Raw genomic sequence first — 21,838 nt, forward strand, 5'->3', positions numbered from 1 at the left:
CTCAAAACTTATCTTAACCCATTAAATTGTATGATTTCTTCTAACTAATTATTAATCATAGCTTGATAAATTAGTATCTTCCTTTCACCTTGTTTTGAGTTGTGATTTCCTTGTTTATCTGAACCTCTACCACGTATTGAAGGGAATTGCGAACCATGTGATTATGCCCTTGACAACAGGAATTACCAAAATTTTAGATGCGCCGACATACCGATTCACGAGTTCAATTTGTAATATTCGTTGCATGAATGATAGATTTGTAAGGTTTGGTTCGTATTTTGACCCAAACAAAAACACTGTCAACCCAAACAACTTCAAATGATTTGAATTGCGGGTTCATTTGGTAATTGCCCGAACCTGTGAACACTCCGACTCTTTCATACTTTGTTATCATTTTATACCTCTCTTGAGGAACCTAGTAAACAACCAAAAGGGGATGTGCAATGACTTAGGGGAAGAAAAGTTAACCTCGGAGTTTTGATTGTTGCAAGAATTTGGCTCCTTAGTGTAAAGTGAACAATATCAACCAACAGTTAATAACAATTCTTGTGTTGCGAATGATTTGATAGGAACTACACAAATATTTAGAATTAAAAAAAACATCCCAAACTCTAAATTAGCTGTCCAAAAATAAACAATAATCTAACTTCATAATACTAGTATAGTCCAAATAAATTTTACAACTAACAAATTTTTTCTACAAGTACTCACTAGTGGAGCTAGCTCATTTATAATGGAATACATTATCCATTTCCATCTGTTTTTGTGCTCTAAAATTCAATGCACTAACAATCACAAGCTAGTGTCAAATCATTTGAAGGGAGAAAAGGGAGAAAAAATGATGGGTATCCACTCCACTTTGCACACAATCTTTCCATTTGACAAAACTCTTCTTCCCTGGTAAACTAACTATTAACATTTATCTTCACAAAAATTTCCAAACTTGTCAAATATTTTTACATGATTACTTTAGAGATAAGTGTTAAGTGTGAACAACACTTCTTAAGATAATATTCCTCTATTCCATTTACGGACATAGCCAATGGAATGGTGGGACTACAGCCCTAAGGTTGAAAAGATTCCTTAACATTCTTTGAAATATATTTTACATCCAGACAAAAACCAAGAAATACGTTTTATCTTATTAATTATAGGCAACTTTATATCATATAGTAGTGGTATTTTTTCTTTCTTTTTTCCAGATTCCCTTTGATATGATAGTTTCCTCGCTTTTCTTTCTTTTACTTTCTTCTTTATGAAACACCACATTCATTTATTGATGTTTAATTTTATGCATAAAATGTCCAAAAATTTGACAATGACAATGCTTGGTTTTAGACTATTATTATTGTTTTTTTTTAAAGGACACTTTCTGATCAGAAAAAATGGACTTGTTATTATACAGTGTAACTGATACAAACCATTGAAATTGCCATGGATCAAATAAGCCATCTTTTACATGATATGCTATCTATCTTTTCTAATAAGTGTTATATTTGCAAAGTTTTTTTAATAAAAAAAGTTGTCATTTTTATATCTTCATTGTAAGTTAATTATTTTACTAAGTATGTTTGTATAATTTAATTAGTACTTTAAATATCATTCTCAAGTCATTATTCTCTATATTACATTTGTAATTATAGTGAATACACTAATTATTAATAAGGTTAATTTGATAAAATCATTGTTTATTTCCTTAACTTATAATTTCTCTTACATTTGTGTGAAATAGTTTTGTATGACACATAGAGGAAGTATATATAAAATCCGGAAGATGGATGGTCCAAAATATTTTTAGAGAATGTAGTTCTAATATCTTGGTTCTCCAAATTTGTAATATTGTATCCACTTGTATTTTTATGAAAAAAACACATTTAGCACATTCTTTTTGGAGTTGGGATGTGCCTTAGAGATTTGTTTTATGGGGACTGGTGGACCGATCAATTTTAATTTGAGATCAGGACTCTGTTTTTTTGACTCAAGTTTTTGGGCTTATTATGATGTCTTCTTCGACAGACCGAGGGTCGAGTGGTGGTGGAATTTGAATGAGTGTTGGAGTATGTCATTTTCAGGTGTTTAATTGGACTCAACTATGATGATGGGAAGATAATGTTCTGCTTCTAGGTTTTGATCGTTGGAAGATTTTTTGGAGGAGTTATGGTGAGCAACAGATGACAGGTGATCGAATTATGTTTTTGATGTTATTTGTGAGGAAGTGTGGAGGTTTGACTTTGATTTAAGTGTTAACTTTGATTTTGACGATTAGTTTTCTTATCAATATTGGTGTTAACCTTTTGGTTAAATGTGGTGTTTGTACCCATATTTTATGATTTTTTTCGGTGATCCGCCTATATGCAACATTTTACTTTATCTTATATGTTTTGTTTAAAACTTAATTATTGATAAATTTTGTTGTAAAAAAAAAAACATTTAACACATTGTTTTTCTGTCCGACACACTAGTGTTACTTTTACTCATGCACATATGAACCTGCTTGAATTGACAACACTAATTCTTGTCTATGATCCCAATGACTACTGATATGATCGAAGCAAAGCATAAACTTGAATGAATCAGTTGGAAAAAAACATTGCAATGCTAGATATTTTGAAATATCAATCACATATAAAGTTCATTCATATTGAAAAAGTATCGGCTTTCTCGTTAAACTAGGAGAACAAAGTAAGAAAAATAAACGAAAAATAAAGAGTAAACATAAAAGAAAATAAAAAGAAAGAAAAAGACAACAAGCAAATGAGTTATATAAAAAAAAGCAAAGAGGACCGAAAGAAAGAACATGGATGTAAATAAAGTAGTGTGGAAATGATTATTTGTCGTCTTTATTTTGCCTGCAATATTTTCACCATTCTTCTTATAAAAAAAAATTGTATAGGTTATTTTAAGGTTAAATATGTTTTTTGTCCATATAAATATGTCAATTTTTAGTTTTAGTTTTTTTAAAATTGTTCTTTGACTTTTAGTTCATAAAAAAAATTTCCATCTTCACTTTTGATTCCTCCATTTAAGTAAATTCATGTTTTTGAATAAAATTTTGACAGAAAAATTTATAATATTATTAGAATTGCAATGTTAGATTCTATAGTGATAAGTGGCTCTCGATTCGATCTCTCAATGATAATATTATGTGTCTCAATGCAATGTTAGAAGCGACCACATGGTGCAGTATTACTGGAGATAAGCACGTCCGCAATTGAGAACTAATTGAGAAGTATTTGATTCATAGGGTTGATATCATGCAATATCACTATAGAGAAGCATTATACCGAACGCAGTGTAGCAGTGGCGGAGCCAGAATTTTTATAAAGTCCGGGCGAAAAAAAATTTGCAATACATTTATAGGGGTTTACATAAGAAATTGCAAACAAATAATAAAAAATTTAAAGAAATTGCCCAATTTATAGGGGTTTATATAAGAAATTCAAGGGGATTTACATAAGAAATTGCGAAAAAATTGGGCCGGAGCCCGGGCGAGTGTCCGGGCTCGCAGGCCTTAGAACCGCCCCTACGGTGTAGTATCACTCGAGAAAAGTGACCACATGATGCAAAATCACTTGAGAGAACCACACCTTTATTTGATTCATGGATCCGTAGTGGACTAGACTGATATCAAAGAAAAAGAATAAGTTTAGAGTCTATAAGCATACTTACCATTACTTGAATCACAAATTGTACTGACTTTTGTGGGTGTCGTGGATTATATTGTCTTACCTTGATTTTATGGAATGTACCAATGTTTTACCTTTATGACTCTTATTAGCTCTGATCTAATGTGATACAATTTTGTCTGATGTTTTACATGCTCTCTCATTTGTTTTATACTATTACATGTTTTCGAAACTTGTCATTCCGTTGTTTTGTGTTTGTGTGGCTTGACTCTACGTTTATGAAATCACGTTTTTTTTAAGGTTACGAGTCTTGGATTGAATTTGAAGCAAATTCTTATTTATAGACATTTTTTAGTGTCTGTTTGCTATTTTGAGAAAATGGTCAGCTCATAGACATCTTTTAGTGTATGTTTGTTATTTTGAGAAAATGGGCAGCTCTGACAGTAGACATCATATTGAGATAAATGAATTATAATTTACCTCTCCACTTTTTTTATTCATCAAAGTTGGTAAACCATTGTAATTTTCAAATATTAATCAAAAAGCCTTATTTTATTATTATGGTTTTTTCAAATAACATAATATGAATTATATATACGAGTTGTTATATCATTGTCCACAAAAAAGTATTTAAAAATCCAAAATTTTAACGGTCTTATGAACTTAAATACTTATAAATATTAAATATATTATTTTGAGATTTAAAGTGTCACAATGAACAATACAACTCTGTGGATATAGATATAGATATAGAACATTGATTGAGACGAAGAAGATGAAGAACTGTTGCAATTTATAAAGTGGTGGTAGGAAAAATGTTTATTGGTAATAAGTGTGTGAGTTTAATGACTTAGGGGCAAATATTATGTTACCAAATGAACTGGAAGAGGCAGTATTTATTGGAACAAGAGGGATAGATTATTGAGGAGGTAGTGGGATTGTAGGTCCCACACAAAGTTAGTGGAGAAATTGGGTGTCATTAACGTTAAATGGGAGTCAGAATTTAGACTTTAGCGAAGAGAATAATAGAAATGACATTTGAAAACGTGTTTATGAGAAGCGATGAATATTAAATGAAGGTGATATTTTGGGGAATTGTTGTGTAATTAATGATAAGGGGCGAAAATCTAAGGAAACAAAAGGGAGGGAAATGGCTAGGGTAAGGTTATGCTGTAGCTATACCTAATAGGCTTTTATAATAAGAGAAGAGAAGAGAAGAGATTAGCTAAACAAATCCCTCTCTTCTTCGCTTAAATACATTGTTTGTATTAGTTGATGGTTGTGAAATTCACAAAGAATTCTAGGTATCCATATGAGACTGTCTTTTAAAATGTTTTGCTCTAAATTTAGACAGTGACACATTTTATAACTCGTTATCATTGAAAGAGTTGCATAGCTTATATTTTACACCTCTTTTAAAAGTCATAATTAAATTATATTTTTTTTCTTTCTAATTTATTGTAACTAGGATCCTTGATCCCGACATGTGCTCCAAGATATTCCCACGATTTAGACTCTTTGTGTCGTTATGAAACTAATCATCAAGTTGGTTGTGGAACATCTATTTTTTTAACTTAGACTAGACTACCTCTCAAATTTATGAATCATGATATATTTACTGTGAGATATTTTTGATTTGTTTAAAGAAATAGTAAAAAAAACAAAAAGAAAGGATAGACAAAACTACAATCATTCGGGCGAACTCAAGTTCGATTTTTTGTTGGAATAATTCTTTGTAAGACTATACTTCCCTCGTGATTACAATATTCTTGTAATCATATTTCCTAGCACATAAATATAGTGTCTTATAGAATATGATTACTTTTCGTCCATGCTTTCATATTTCTTAGTTTTTCAACATTAAAATAATGTTAACAAAGCTAAAACACACTCTATTACCACCATTGTTTTAGGTTTGTTTTCCACCAATGAAATATAAAACATTGTCGAAAACATTGGTTGAAAAAATCGTACCAACTGAACCAATCCAAGCCGCATTGGATTGATTTGGTTTGGTTTGGTTCGGATGACTTTTTAAAAGTTAATCGAACCAAACCGAATCATATGCTTTTTTATCTCGCGGTTATTATGACTTTTATACTCAAAACCGAAGCAAATTGCACGGCAAACACTCCCACCCACACCCACTTGGAATTCAGATCCTTTACTTATTTACCCTTCTTTGAAAACAATAAAATTACCATTTTACCAACTTTAATGAAACCCTAACTTTTCTCCCCTATATAAATTAGGGAAAAAAGAAATTGGTTCAATTCATCACCGTACGAGAACATTCCGAAACGTGCTTCTGTGGCGTTCGAAAACTCGAACACTCTCGTGCAATCAGGTTATTGATTTTCCAGGGCAAGCATCACCACTCAACACAAGGTACCAACTCTTGCAATTCGCGTACTCTATACCTTTTCATTATGTAATTCGATTGTTTAGTTTTTCTTGTTACGGTTATAAATTCAATTTTTTTTTCTCTTCCGATTAACCCCAGAATTTAGTGTTTGTGGCCATGAAATATTAGATATTTGCTTGGTGGTTTTTATGCGGAGATATAAACTTGTGAGCAGATTTATTTATGAATATGGTGAGAATTAGGGTAAAGTTGAAATTTTTCTGATGAATTTCATAGTTGTTTTTGTTCTTGTTATGCTTGATGTATATGGAGATAACTAGATACTTGTTTTTTCATTCCATCCAGCACTTGTGTATATTTTCCAAATACATGATTGATTTGGAGGTTTATTTCTTTTATTCCATTCAAGGTTTTTTTGTGTTTTTCATGGTGCTGGGAAGGGGTGAAGCTAGGATTTTTTTTTTTTTTAGGGTTGGCCATATAGTTATAATATATACTGTAAATTGTTGGTTGGTAAGACTTGATTGGTATAATTGTCGAGACGAAGGTTCAAACGAAATTGAGCATATTTTTGAAGTTTACTCAAAGTACAAATGAAATGTTTAATATGTTGCAAAGAGGACTCGATCCTGCGACCTACGAGGGACAAAACGCGGGTTTACCACTACGCTACCAAATGTTATATGATATTTTACGGAAAGTATAATATATACATATACATACATACATATATAGATACACACACACACACACACACACACACACACACACACACACACACACACACACAAATATTTTAATGCCAATAGCTATTTAGGAGAAAAATTAATTTTGGGTAGGCCATGGCTAGCTCCCCCTACTGGTGTCGTTTGCGGATTGCGGAAATAGATGTTTGTTCAAACCCCGCTACGCGATAAACATTGTTTGACATAACTTTGTACAAGTGTATTGGAAACAATTAAGATTTGTTCGAGTTTGGTATGCTATAGTGTTCAAATCACAGCTCCGCCAATGGTGTCAATTGTGGACTGCGGAAATAGATGTTTGTTCAAATTCCACTACATGATAAACACCGACATAACTTTGTACTAAAGTGTATTGGAAAAATAAAGATTTTGTTCAAGTCCTGGTATGCTATAGCATTCTAGCTGCGATTTGACATCACTAGTTTTGTGATTTCCCCTTTTGTTCACGTGTAATTGTTGTTACATGTGCATATTGTTTTGTTTTGGCCCCATGTGAAGTGCAGGAATTGATTTATTTGATTTCACTTGAAACAGAATGGATCATCAAGGTCATGGCCAAAACCCAAATATGGGTGTTGTTGGTAGTGGACAAATGGCCCCATACGGTTCTAATCCATACCAGCCAAACCCAATGACTGGGTCACCTGGGATGGTTGTTCCCTCTGTTGGGACTATTCAACCTGGTGGTCAACCTGATGGAACTCAGCTGGGACAACATCAGCTTGCTTATCAGCACATTCATCAGCAGCAACAGCAGCAGCAACAACAACAACTCCAGACCTTTTGGGGAAATCAGTATCAAGAAATTGAGAAGGTAACTGATTTCAAAAACCACAGCCTTCCCTTGGCAAGGATCAAGAAGATTATGAAGGCTGATGAGGATGTGAAGATGATATCAGCTGAGGCGCCGGTTGTATTTGCAAGGGCGTGTGAAATGTTCATATTGGAGTTAACCTTGCGTTCTTGGAATCACACTGAAGAGAACAAAAGGCGAACCCTTCAAAAGAATGACATTGCAGCAGCAATCACAGGAACTGATATCTTTGATTTCTTGGTTGACATTGTGCCTAGGGAGGACTTGAAAGATGAAGTGCTTGCATTACCAAGAGGACCGATGCCTGCTGGAGGACCTGCTGATGGAATTCCTTATTGCTATATGCCGCCTCAAAATGCACAGCAAGCTGGAAATCCTGGACTCATGATGCATAATCCCAACATGTATGCTCCACAGTCTCATCCATACATGGCACCTCAAATGTGGCCCCAACCACCGGAGCAACAACAATCGCCTTCAGATCATTAGATTCTTATTATGGAAGTGTTATGGTTAGTAAGGTGAACTTTGGTGCAATAAATTAGTTTTACAAGGGTTGAAAGTTGAAGTTTTATATTGTACTACTGACCATTTCCATACATCATAGTAAAACTTAATTCTGCTGCTTTTAAATTTCAATGTCATTTTTCCTAATGGAACTTAATGTTACTGTATTAGAAATTTACAGATGAATAACCAAGTATGGTTTATGATGATTCATCAGTTATTAGCACAAGATGTTTCTAAGTACAGGTGTCAATCGCATGCTGTATTGTGATATTGCAGTAGTGGTTCCAATCTGATCTTGCATTATTAGAAGTAATATAATAATTTTGCATGTTGTGTGGAAGCATGTGCTGTTATATTAGGTGTCTAATATGGTTGAGAACACACTGAACATGAGGAAGTCTATGTTATTATAATTGAGTATTTATATCTTTCCTTGCCCTGTTTGTGTCCTCTTGTGGATTGAATATGGAACTGTTTTGTTTCACATTGAGATGGGTTGTGACAATGCAGTGAAATAGACTAATTAGTATATACTTTTTTGCCAAAAAAAAAAAACAAAAGCTTATCCTACATCCATCGAGTTTTCCACTTTATTACTTTCTAATATATACACAAATTCATCACTTTCTTTTCAGATTATTACTAGTTAATCAAGCTACTGTACGATAATTATGCATAAGATGCCCTTTTGTCATTTCTTTTCTGCTCTTTTATAAATGAGCCCCAGTGTGTTTCATCCAAAGGGTGTTTTATTTGACCAGCTGAAATGATTGAGGCCTTTTCTTGTACTGATATCCATCGTAGTTCATTGTTTGTCTGATATTGCTTACGCTTTTATGCACTATGCAGACTACTGATTCACAACCATCACCAGTTACGCTGTTTGTCTGAGCGGTCTGGATTCGTTATGATCCTTCGTGATGATAGTGTAGCTAGTAGAATTATTGGGGGATATAATATTGGTTAGGTGATTGAGGCGAGGGAGTGTTAAGGAGTGAAGTGATTTAGAAAGTTGATGGTTTGATCTCCACCTTCAAGAAAATACAACCAATCTAACATTTTCTGGTTAATAATAAACAATAACAAATTACGGATGTTAATTGAAAGCTTAATTTACCAATCAAATATCAATATTGAGAGCTATACTTATTTATTCCCATCTAGTTTTTCTATTTTACAAGGGCAGTAAGTAAAATAATGTCGAGGAATGTTGATGAATCCTTTTTAGCATGGCAGTGGTTCTTTCACTATCGAGTTGGGGCGATTTCATTTATCTTGGCCTCCCAATAGAAGCAAGTCCCATCGTATGAGTATGTCAACTTGGCTTTGTTATGTATGGTGTTTGAATTGTCCTCATTAATTTGGCGGTTGGTGGTATTCCTATTTTCTATCTAATCTTATTTGAAAGTGCTGATTAAGGTGTAGAAAATGGTTATCGATTTTCAAAGGTTTGCTTAAGGGTGGTTCCTCAAGTCGGTCTAAAATTGCTTTAGTGGTCATATGCGCGTAGACCTAAAATGGAGGGAGCATTATGGGTGAAAGATCTTATACTTCTTAACATAAGTTTACTTTTTTTGTTTTGTTTGACAAACATAAGTTTACTTGTTAAGTGGAAATTGAACATGTTGAAAATGACATGGTATATTGGCGGCGAGTAGATGCACACTTCTCCCTGGGGGCTTATTTTTATAGTTGACCTCTTTATCTTTCTATCCTCTTCTTGATTGATTATGAAAATATTCTTGTGGCATTTTATACTATATTTTATATTAAATCTTTCTTTGCTAATTCAAAAAATAACAAAGGTAAGTTACATTTTCTTGTAAAAAAAAGCCAGCTTTTTGAATTGAGCGTGGCACTTAAGTTTCTTGGTCATGGACACAGAGATAATCGAAAATTGGTGTACTTAATTTCAACACAACTACACTTAAATTATTGAAGGAAAATCACAAATGTTCAAATATTACCAAGGAATCAACTCATACACGATTGCCCTAATGAAATTATAATTTGAGGTGAGCAAATTATGAAAATATTCCCGTGGTATACCTATTTTTTTTTACTGGCATTTTATACTTGTTTTGGAAAATAGATATTCAAATTATTTTGTGGAAAAAGGGACATTTTTCACCATTTGCCAACATGGTCAACCATTTTGTCAGAGGTTTAATCTCTGGCACATGGAAAAAAGGTCATTTTTCACCATTCGCCAACATGGTTAACGGTTTAATCTCTGGCCAATGCAAATGAAAAACATATGTTAGGAAATATCAACCCTTGAATGAATCTCACCTACGTTGAAAAATTAGTTTTCGCAGTTGCGTAGAGGATAATTATTTATTTTTAGAAGGCCATTGGTCTAAGAAGGGAAACATAACCACAAAATGAACTTTAACTAATATGGGCATGAAGGGGTTTACAAGTTACAACATCATTAAAGAATAAGGTTGTGAGACCCTTGAGAGCAACTAAAAATTAAAAGACTGTAATTTGTTAACGACCTATCAGTCTCTGTCCATCTAAAGGATAGGGAGTATATGAGGGAAGTCCATAAGGGTGGGAACAGAATCTTACCAGTTGAGTGATGATGGGTTTAAGTAAAAAAAATACAGGAAAATGTCAAAGTCAATTTAATCTCAGAAAATCTGACAGGATCCATTGCAGTAAACACAACTTCTTTAGACAGAGGTCATAATCAATAGACTCTCAGCATTTGTATGAATCCAACAGCTGAGCTCTAGCTGCAGATGATTGATAGGAACTCCAAGGAAACCCCACCCTTAAGGAAGGTTGGGTTACAACTTTGACCCAAAGCTTGATAGAGATGAAAATAAAATGTGAAATTATTTTGGCATATTACATCTTAAACAAACTTATAAACACTTCAGTATGAAATCTTTCCTAGATAATAATGGCGGATCATAGGATTGTGCATTTATGTGGTACTCATAAGCCACCACCAAAAATGGAAAATATATTCTAACTGAAAACAACCAAAGTAAATAGGGACGAGTTGTACATTGACTTAAAATGACTCCTCTCAAAATAATATACTATATTCATCAGTGAAGCATTCTTACATGTCCACAAAAAGGATTAAAATTAGTCATGTCATGACTACTTCTTGTCTTCTACATGAAGAGAATGTTGGAGAGTGCATCTGAGCATGTATAGCACCGAATCTCAAAAAATAGCTAACATTAAGATAGACACTGTACATAATACTGCTAATCAAAACCACATTTGTTTTTGACATTCTGCATCAACTTGGTACCAAGTGGAATTAATAGAGGGATTCTAATCGCATATAACCTCGCCATCACCTAGGTTTTCTTTTCACAACTATTCCTTCAAGAATCCCATCAGTACCAAAATTACCTGAGAATTGATGAGGATCTACAGGGCCTGGTAGCTGAAATATGATCGAGAATTGGCCTGGTGGGCAGAGGTTTTGAGTTTGCATTTCAAACACCTGAGTGCGCATTGATACAGTCTTCTCTCCTGTTGTGGTTATTCCCTGAATAAATACTTTGCCATCCGTGTCAACCTCGCAGCTGAATTCCTCTGCAATCATAAATTCAAAGTTCATTGATTTAACGTATTAAGATCTCTTTAACACACTATACTGCTGCAGAAGTGATCGAAAGACTTGCCAGCCCATCATAACAATATAATGTTTAACAATGATCAAGATCTGGTTATAGTACTCAGAATCATTGTACATTGCCAAAACATCAAACAACAGATGCAAGTGCCTTCTTTCCTTGTTTCTTTGTTCGTTTTAATTCTTTTTCTCCTTTTTCCAATTTTGTAGTGTAAGAGCATGCCATAAGGAGAAATATCAAATTAACATAGTTGTCATTTGAAGTGATACGGCCCCATCATCGTGTACATACAATATATACACCTTTTCAGCTTTAGATAATTTTATTTCATTAACATAATTCTCAAAGCAGTGTAATGTACAACCCAAACATGAACTAGACAATCCTAAAATACAGGCACTTATAGCATAGAAGATTAGAACATAGAACTAAATAAATAGCAATTATGTGACTTAATAAGATTTGAAAAGAAACTTACTATCATCCCTCTTCACACCAGGGAGAGACATACGAAATAGGTAAGAGTCTTCACACTCTCCTATGTCCACAAGTCCCATAATGGGTCCAATCTGCCCCATAGCCGCACTTCCTGTCAATGCAAAACCACTGTTGGTAGCAGCCACAATGTTATACCATTCCTTCTTAGTAGGACGAGAAGGAAGGAATAACGCAGCCGGAGCACCAACTTTAACAGATTCATCTTCACCATCAAGAGCCATTGCACCATTAAACGGCACACAGCTAATAGGGGTCACAGCACGGGCATGTGGCAGTTGGTACTTAAGATCAGAAAAATCATCACTTTCAGTCACTTTTCGAGAACTAGTTTTCCTAGTAGAAGATTGAAGCTCAGGCAAAGGCAAAGGCAATGGGATAATTTTATTATGCTCAACCTTCGCAGCTGACTTATTACGCAAACCACTACCATCCATACAATTATACAATCTAGCAACATCTTTGTCCACAACAAAATCTTCCAATCCACTCAATCTCTTAAACCTTTCAATATCCTCTTGATTGAAGAAAAACACTTCCGGGTTATCAATAAACACAATATTTTCAATGATCTTAAACCTATTACCTTTGAACATAGATTGAGGGTGTAATTCAAGTGGGAACAAATCAGTAAACTGAGGGTAATTGCAATTGGAGGAACCTTCAAGCCCTTGAAAGAACCGGCGCAAAAAGGTTAACTTTACGGTCAAAGATTTATCAACATTCCTAAGTATATAATAGTAAATACGTTCCAATTCAGATACTTTCATATAAGAATTTGTTAATTGATCACGTGTATATGAAGGTAATCCTTCAGCTACTCTTTGTAACACCGATTTTTTGTCACCATTGATATCAGGACCAAAGTATGTTCCCATAATGAAGTAAAGAAGAAAACATTGATCATCGTTAAGGTTATAGGTATTTAGGTTTTTGGGTTTGGGTTTGGGTTCTAATAGTGCCAAGGTTTTTTGATATTGGTTAGGATCCATTGTATTTTGAAACTTAGACATGTCACGCTAAAACCATGATTCTGCAAGAAAAATAATGAAAATGAATGAAATTGTAATGTAATGGAAATATTGAATTAAATTGAAGATATATGGTGTTGTTTTTAGAGTTGATGAAATTAAGTAACAGTAACATTGTTGAAGAGTGGCGAAAAAATAGGAACGGAAGAGTGTAGAGAGAGATACTTACATGTGATGTGAGGTTTGAAGATGGAATTATGAATCGCATGCATGCAGTGAGAATTGAGAATGTGAAATTCGAGAAGCTGTTTGGCTCCGAACAGGGGATTTGTGACGGTGAAATAGAGCACCGCTGGTAGTGTTAATGGTTTTTGGTGTTGGTGATTCTATGGGGCTTAGCTTGGGCTTCGGAACTATTGGGCTATCATACAAAGCGTGCGTTACATTGAAAATTGCTTTTCTGACATAGAATATTTCCTATTGACACAAGTAAATGACGATTTTACCCCCAGCGGCAGTTAACAGCCACTGGTTAATGCGCCGGCAGTTAACAACCGCTGGAGGCTACCAGCGGCAGTTAACTACCGCTACGTGCGTTCTAGGATGCAACGTCCTTTTCACCATTCAACCTCTTTTTCTTCATTCATTCAACATATATTTTCCACATTTTTTTCCACATTCAACCTATTTTCTTTCAACATTCAACCTCTTTTTTCTACATTCAACCTCTTTTTCCATCATTCATTCAACCTATTTTTTCTACATTTTTCCCCTACAAAAACCCTCACATTCTCACATTTTCTCACATTCTCTCCTCCTTACTCTCATTTCCTCTTTACTTCTTTACTCTTTCTTCTACAAAATGTTTGTTTGTCATAGTCCAGTACTCAAAGAAACTCAACCAGAACTTGTTCATTGGTTATATATTCAAGTGAGGAACAACACGAATTGCAGCATGAACCTTCTTGTAAAGCTCCTCAAGGCCATCTGCCTCGATTCCTTTCTTAATGTACTCACTAAAGTGAGTCTGGTATTTCTCAGGCTCATCCTCAGTCAATAAATGTACGACGTAGATGACTCCACCTATTAAGGAATAAATGTACGACGAAGATGACTCCACCTATTAAGGAATAAATGTACGACGAAGATGTTATTTTTTATGTTATTGGTACGACGAAGCAGATTTAGTTTTACCCCATTGTAAATGTATTATTATATTAATAAAATGTGATTTTATATATATTACTTGTGTTCCTTTATTTTAGTTTTTATTTTCATTTATTTATATGAAATACAAAAATTCAAATAAAAAATGTGTATTAAAGAAATCTAACGTGAATTCAAATAATTAAAATTCGAATAAAATTTAACGTGAATTCAAATAATTAAAATTTGAATAAAATCTAACGTGAATTCGAATAAATATTGCGTATCGAATAAGTAAATTATAATAAGTACACAACATTAATTCAAATAAAAATGGCGTTGGCGTATTGAATAAATAAATTCGATAAGTACACAACATTAATCCTTAGACAATTTTATTTAGATATAATTTCATCTACGTTACATTACATTGTGGTATCATTACATTACATTACGTAAAAGACATGTACGTCAACTATCATTACATTACATTCGGAAATGTACCTTCCAACTACAACATTACATTACATTACATTCGTCCAAAAGTGTTATTGTTCCATTTCAAATGTTAAATTCTTGTTGGTCTTGGTTTTAAATGATAGTATCTAAGTGCCAACAGAATGAGGTCCAGACCTTGACACATCGATACCATCATTTAAACGAAGCCAACAAGAAATTAACATTTAGAATGGAACAAAAAACACTCCCGGGAGTCTTACCTCTGAAATGGGGCAAATTCAAACTTGCCAAACAACAGGACTCAAGCATTTCACTGGGCATTCATGCTTTCCTTTGAAAAGAATAAATTTTTGTCAGGCTTGATTTAGATGATGGTATTCAAGTGCCAACGAAATGAGGTCCATTCCTTGACACTTAATACCATCATCTAAGCAAGCCTAACAAAAATTTAATCTTTTCAAAGGAAAAACATTAATGCCCAGCGAAATGCTTGAGTCCTGGCCGTTTGGCAAGTTTGAATTACCCCATTTCAGAGGTAAGACAATTGTTGTAGTTGGAATGCACGTTACCCTAACTAATGACGATCTTCCTGCGGAATCAAGCTGTTGATGATATCTTCAGTTGATCTCAGCAACGTCACCCGCATATCGATCCACTGGAACTTGGTATGCTCCCAAAACATGCTCGTCACGTTTTCGTCGTTCTTTAACTCCACCCAAGTGAATGATACCCTCCCCTCGTCGAGCGCTGGACGTTTATACCGAACGTGTTCCACCCTCCTTGTGTCTCTGGGGTTGACTCGTTGGTTGAATTCATTCAGTTGATCCTTGAGACCTCTTAACGTTACATCAAGGCACCGAACCTTCAACCTCTGAAGTTCTCCGCCGTTGAATTCTGCATGAACGTCGATCCACCTGGCCATTGTTTCAAATCTACACACATAGAAATTAAAAATAATCAATGAAAAACTCATTCAAACACTTGTAGTGAAAATTTGACATAAACCCTAAAAATCATAAACAAACCCTAAAAAATTTATAAAATTCGAATTTTTTTTTTATAAATTTAAGCAATATAACTTCATTATAACATGTATTCATAATATATGTTAATAGCATTTCAGATCTACAACATAACTATATTAAAAACAAATATTCAAAATTTAATAATTAAACAACAACTAAAATTATAAACATATAAACACATATACTAACTAAAATGTATGACAATAGCATAAGTGATAACTTACTTGTGATTTAGTGGAAGAAATTTTGGATGATTTGGTAGAGTTTTTTTTAGAGAGAGAGTGAAAATTTGAGAGAAAGATGGTGATGGTGTGATGGGTGAGTGTCTGGATTGTGGCTACTGACTTGGACTTATCACGAACACCAGCGGCTGTTAACTGCCGCTGGAAGCCAGCGGTTGTTAACAGCCGGCGCATACCCCAACGGTAGTTAACAGCCGTTGGGGGTAAAATGGTCATTTACTTGTGTCAATAGGAAGTATTCATTGGCAAAAAAGCAATTTTCCGTTACATTTACATAGAAAGAGAGTAAGACTTGTGATACAAACATACATACACTAAGTATTGTTAATTAATGGTATTTATTAATTGCCAAATGGGTAATTAAATCAAGTATTTTTGTGTTGGGCAAGAAAAAAACACATAAATATCATTGTCTATGAACTATCCATCTCTCCAATTTAATCTCTAAATTATAAAAATATGGTCCTTAAATCATGAAATTCATCAAGACAGAGGGAGCGGTTGAAATGCAGTGAAAGATGACGTTGATCCATCAGAGGGGTGATGCACCTGTAAGGACTTTAATGCTCGATCGGGTAAGGGTTTGCGAAAGTTAAAAGGTTCAAATGAGTGAGATAGCATGCCTTTCACGTAGGGGATCCCTTGTTATATAGGCGTTGTGGGCCGAGCTCAAAGACCTAAAACTGGTTGGGTGGTTGCTACAAAAGCAGTGCAAATCACGTATCACCGTATGGCGGAGATCAAAGGGTCCTTATTTGGCCATGGGATGCTGGTGTAGGCTTGAGCGGTCTCTTGAGTAGAGGTCATCTATTTCGGTCTAATTAGTAATTATATTGGGTCTTTGTCCAGTCCAGAACACTTATGCAATATATAACTACCAATGGGTTTTGGTCCTGCAGAATGGACTAGACCTCCCACAACATGACAAACCAAAGTTGAAATCTCAATCGAGAGAGGTACCTATATTTAATGTCAAACACGCCTCAAATGAATGAAGAGAAGTGTTGAGAACACTCTCTTTTTGACACCCTCCCTACTACTCATCCTTTGATTGGTTGAAACTAATGTAAGGTCTACACTTTGAAGTAAACACACCTCTTCATTCCAAAGACAGTTTAGTAAACTTGACTAAAATTGTAACCCGATGGTTGGCATGATTATGTATTTGAGATTGACGTGTTGCAAGATTAGCGTTTACTTGGATTCTTAGATGTCCTAGTAGGGCTTTTTTATGTGAAGCTCTTTATCTTAAATACCATTTTAATTTACTAACTTAATTTGAGGTGTAAGTTGATCATTAACTTTAAAAAGTTTCAACTTTCTCTATGTCAAAGTACACAGAAATACATTAAGAAAAATAGTACGCTTAAATTCATGATTTTATTTTATTAATTAGTTAATCCATCAAAGAAATGCATTTCTTGAATTTTCTGGAGGCAAGAGATATACGGGGATGAATGAATAGTTCATTTGGTTGGACTAAGTGATTAAAAGAGTAAAGGAGTTAAATGTTTATTGTTCGAATCATGTCAAAGAAAAAAGTTCTATCGTAACAATTAACATACTTTGAACAAGGTGTTCAACTTACAAGAACTAGTCAGGATATTTTAAAAAAGGCGGGTGATTTTATGTAACTTTGCCCTAATCAACAAATGAAATTGAATTAATGAAAATAAAGAGGGTGTGGATAACTTCTATAAATAGATTTATAGAACTCTTTTCTCTTTTATCCCCCCACTCTCTTGTTCTATTCATACCTGCAGAGATAAAAAAAAATAATAGCAAAAGTTAAATCTAAATAACAATGTAAAAGCAATTGTGTGGGATACTGTAACATGGGGAGATTTTCTCACACCGACATTTTTCTCAATTTGCTCCCGAATCATACCTTAGTTATTTGACAATGTAGTATATTATTGGTCTAACGATTTTATTCCTCTTGTAGGAAGTATATTATTGGTCTAACGATTTTATTCCTCTTGTAGGAAACCACCCCAATTTATCCTCATCCTGCATTTGGTGATGAAATCACCCATAACTCATCAATTTTATTCTCTCAAAAAGGTTCAAACTCGTGTTTTTCTCTTCTCAACCATTGTTCTCTTCTACAGGTTATCATAACACTAACATCTAAGCCTTAATTTAACTTTTTTTGTGATAACCCTCCGGTTTCTAACGGAAATGAGCCCCTAGTAATTGGAAGTTTAGCTGGCAGGTAAGCAAAGTCTGACTCTGACCAATAATTGTTCCAGGAATCAAATCAAACAACTCATTAACCACTTGAGCTTCTTCCTTTGTACACAAGCATACAACTTTGTCTCATTAATTAAGCAAACTTATCAGTAATGTATCTGATGCAATAATTAATAAGGATGATATTACTCTGAATCTATTCATCAGAAAAAAAATGCTACTCTGAATCTACAAGCAGGTCGCTAATGTTGCTAACACATTGAGAAAATCAATTTCAGTTCTGTTCGATTTTTTATAGCAGTAATTAACAATGTTGCATCAATTCTCAATCATCATCATTTCGTAATACACAGTAGACTATAAAAGAATCAACAATTACAAAAAAAACAATCTTTTAACAGTGGTTGAATTGAATCAAACAAAGATAACCATGTTCTCATTTTGATACTCTCTATTTTCTATTTTTCTTCCTAATTGCAAGTTGTGCAACAGGAGAACAAGTCCTAAACTTCTCAACCCAAAATTTCACATCCTCTTTTCCCAATCTGAAACTCATCATCAAAACAGCCCCAAAGAAAAACCCTAAAAACCAATCCTTTATGGCTTTATTTCTCAACAATGAAATGGAAGAAATCCCAACAAAACAAAAGAACAATGACTTCAGAAACAGGTCCAATTCTGAAACCCTAAACGCCCAAAAACCCGCAACACATATCAACACAAACAATGGCAACAAAAATTTCTTCTTACTCCTGTTTCTGTTCGATTTCCTACTCAAGCCACCAATGAAACGGTTCACAATCCGATGTTCATTCGAATTGCTTCGAGCGATTTCACCGACGAGGGAATTAAAGGGTTCCGGCAAGATCTTGAGATTGGAAGCGAGGGTGGAAGCTAGTTGAAGCAATTTTCGATTCGATGATAGGGGCCATTGTGGTCTTCTAGCGCAGACGATTTGTAGGTGTGTTGGGGTTGATTGGGAATGCGAAATGGGGAACGATTTAGGGTTGAAGAGATGGGAATTGAAGTTGAATTTGGAGATTGGAATTGGAATTGGAATTGAAGGAAGGGATTGGGTTGTGGAGATGCAGGGTTTCAGTTCCGCCATTGTTTGCTTGTGTTGTGCTGTTGTGACCGTTAGCTAGAGTAGAACAAAGAAACCAAGAAAGGTGTCACTTCTTCAAACTTGAAATTTCATTATTATTATTATTATTATTATTATTTTTTGGTACAAAAGAGGGCAAAAGCCCGTGAAATTTCATTATTTAATCTCATGTTTTATTTCTACCGTTTAAATCTAAATCATTAAATACATTATCTCTCTTCATTTTGACATTTAATTTTTATTTAATTCCTCACATGTATTTATCATTTAATGGCTAGGATTCCACTGGACTCTCCAGTCACAGGAGAGGATCCAGTCCCTCAAATTTTGAATCTATTTGGTTGGCACGGCTAACTAAGATTTTTGGATGAGATGCATTACTGCGTTTTGACCATCCGATCTAAATTAATGGCTGAGATTGATTAACTATATGAGACCGATTATATAAGATAAATTGTTCGATCTCAATTCAAATTAATGGTTGATATCCTTTAAAACCGGTTGTAGATATAAGTTTGATTAACTAAACTCATTTTGGAAGTGTTTGGAAATGGGTATAAATCTAACCTCAATTTTTATTTTAAATTTTTTTTCATCATTGTTTACCTTACTAGAGATAATCCTATTTGCAGTATTGTCAAATACTAGCCATTTTCGTTAGATTCAATCCTCGTTGATTAAAAAAAAATGTTTTATCTCTTGTATGATCATTCCACTCGAGTTAAATTAACTAATATCTAAAGTCTAAAGTGACATTTGAATATATCAAATAACTAGACAAAATATGATAGGACACTAATGGAGTAACAACGAGCTAATCGTTTAAGACCACCAAAAGTTTAGAAATACCACATTTCAGCATAAAATTTTAAGGCATTAGATTAGATGTATGAATGTTTATATATGGGCTGCTAACTTACACCCACCTGAAAACACTAAGGTGCAAGTTAGCAAGCTACACCCACCTAAAATTATTAAGGTGCAAGTTAGAAACCTACACCCACTTGATTATTTACACTCATTTTTATAAGTATTATTAAGGTGCAAGTTAGCAACCTTCACTAATTTACACCCACTTTCATCATTCCAAATATTGTTTACTTAAAAGTTTGTCTTTATTACATGTTTTGTACCTTAAACATTTCATTGTCTTTTTTGTTTCTTTTTTTAAGGATCTTTTTTAAGCTAGTTACAAAATTGCCCTTCTATTTAAAATTAATTAGAATATAAACAAAAGGGTGTTTTAGTAAATTATAAGTGGGTGCAGCTTGCTAACTTGCACCTTAGTGTTTTTAGGTGGGTGTAAGTTAGCATCCCCACTTATATATATATATATATATATATATATATATATATATATATATATATATATATATATATATATATATATATATATAGGATCCGTTGACACCAGGTGTCAACGGATTCGTTGACACCAAATCGTAGTCTTCCATTTCATTTTAATCAATGGCTCATAATTAACCAAATCAAGTAATCATGAACCCTTCTGGTATACTTCAATTTCGCTCTTTATATTTGGAAAACAAATCTCATTCTTTATGATTAGTCAAAGAAAAAGATCTCGTTCTTTATGATACTAAGTGCAAGTTTATTATATGGATTATTGTATTGGTAAAGATGAATGGAAGTATTTCAAGCAGACAAATTACCATGGCAATGGAGGTTTTTTTTTAATCGTTATATAAATGGATGCTTATAACGACAAAAGATTGTAAGATTCATATTCATGGTAGTTATTATATGATGAATAATTGAAATAAACTTGAAAAGAGGATCACAATGATGTTGGATTGCCTTTTGAATCTTGTGATAGATAAAATCAACACTTAGTAGACATAGATCAATGGACACTTTTTTATTCATTTTTTTAGTTAAATTTCTGGAAATTTCATCTACTAACAATTGACTCAAAAGATGCTATTAGGTTTTTAACTCCTTGAACAACGAATAAAATTGTGCTGTTTTCAATATTGTGGATTTACAAGAGATAGGGTTAGAGAAGACGGATAATTTGAAAGGACATTCCATTCGAGATGGTAGGTTTAATATGGACTCTCACCCTTTTTCATCATGTGTTTCATGGATCAATTATTTCGATCTGTAATTCTTTAGAGATGCCATGGCAAAATTGGATCAATTATTGTTGTGATAATTCATGAATAATAGTGTGCGATTATGTTTTTGTAATTGAGATGGTCTTTGTTGCACTAAAGTAGATATGAGAGAAAAACAATAATAGTGTGTGATTAAAAAAGAGGATGCATAGGAAATAGAATATAGGCACTATTATTATCCCTTGATTAAATAAAATCAACGGTTGAGATTTGGTGTCAACGAATCCGTTGACACCTGGTGTCAACGGATCCTGACTCATATAGATATATATATATATATATATATATATATATATATATATATAGGGATAGGATCAAATGACACCAAGGTGTCAAATTAATCTTGACACCAAATCTCAACCATTTATTAATATTTGATCAAAGTCTCATATTAATTCATT

The 21,838-nt window shown here is 33.7% G+C and overlaps 2 protein-coding genes across 2 annotated transcripts; one reads left to right on the top strand and one right to left on the bottom strand.

The window, feature by feature from the left end:
* The first annotated feature begins 5,897 nt into the window (after window positions 1–5,897).
* LOC146957212 (nuclear transcription factor Y subunit C-3-like) lies at window positions 5,898–8,271 on the top strand. Its single transcript, XM_085741175.1, has 2 exons — window positions 5,898–6,014; window positions 7,272–8,271. The coding sequence occupies exon 2, from the start codon at window positions 7,273–7,275 to the stop codon at window positions 8,038–8,040; it is 768 nt and encodes a 255-aa protein (XP_085597301.1). The 5' UTR covers window positions 5,898–6,014; window position 7,272; the 3' UTR covers window positions 8,041–8,271.
* Window positions 8,272–11,081: 2,810 nt separating this feature from the next.
* On the bottom strand, window positions 11,082–13,562 carry LOC146957213 (increased DNA methylation 2-like). Its single transcript, XM_085741176.1, has 3 exons — window positions 13,362–13,562; window positions 12,145–13,194; window positions 11,082–11,625 (listed from the first exon to the last, which is right to left on the bottom strand). Exons 2-3 carry the CDS (start codon window positions 13,172–13,174, stop codon window positions 11,381–11,383), a joined length of 1,275 nt encoding a protein of 424 aa, XP_085597302.1. The 5' UTR covers window positions 13,175–13,194; window positions 13,362–13,562; the 3' UTR covers window positions 11,082–11,380.
* Between the last annotated feature and the right edge of the window lie 8,276 nt (window positions 13,563–21,838).

Source organism: Medicago sativa, chromosome 1 (genome assembly GCF_051527215.1).
Source record: "Medicago sativa cultivar Bolivia chromosome 1, Bolivia_mono, whole genome shotgun sequence".
NCBI lineage: Eukaryota > Viridiplantae > Streptophyta > Magnoliopsida > Fabales > Fabaceae > Medicago > Medicago sativa.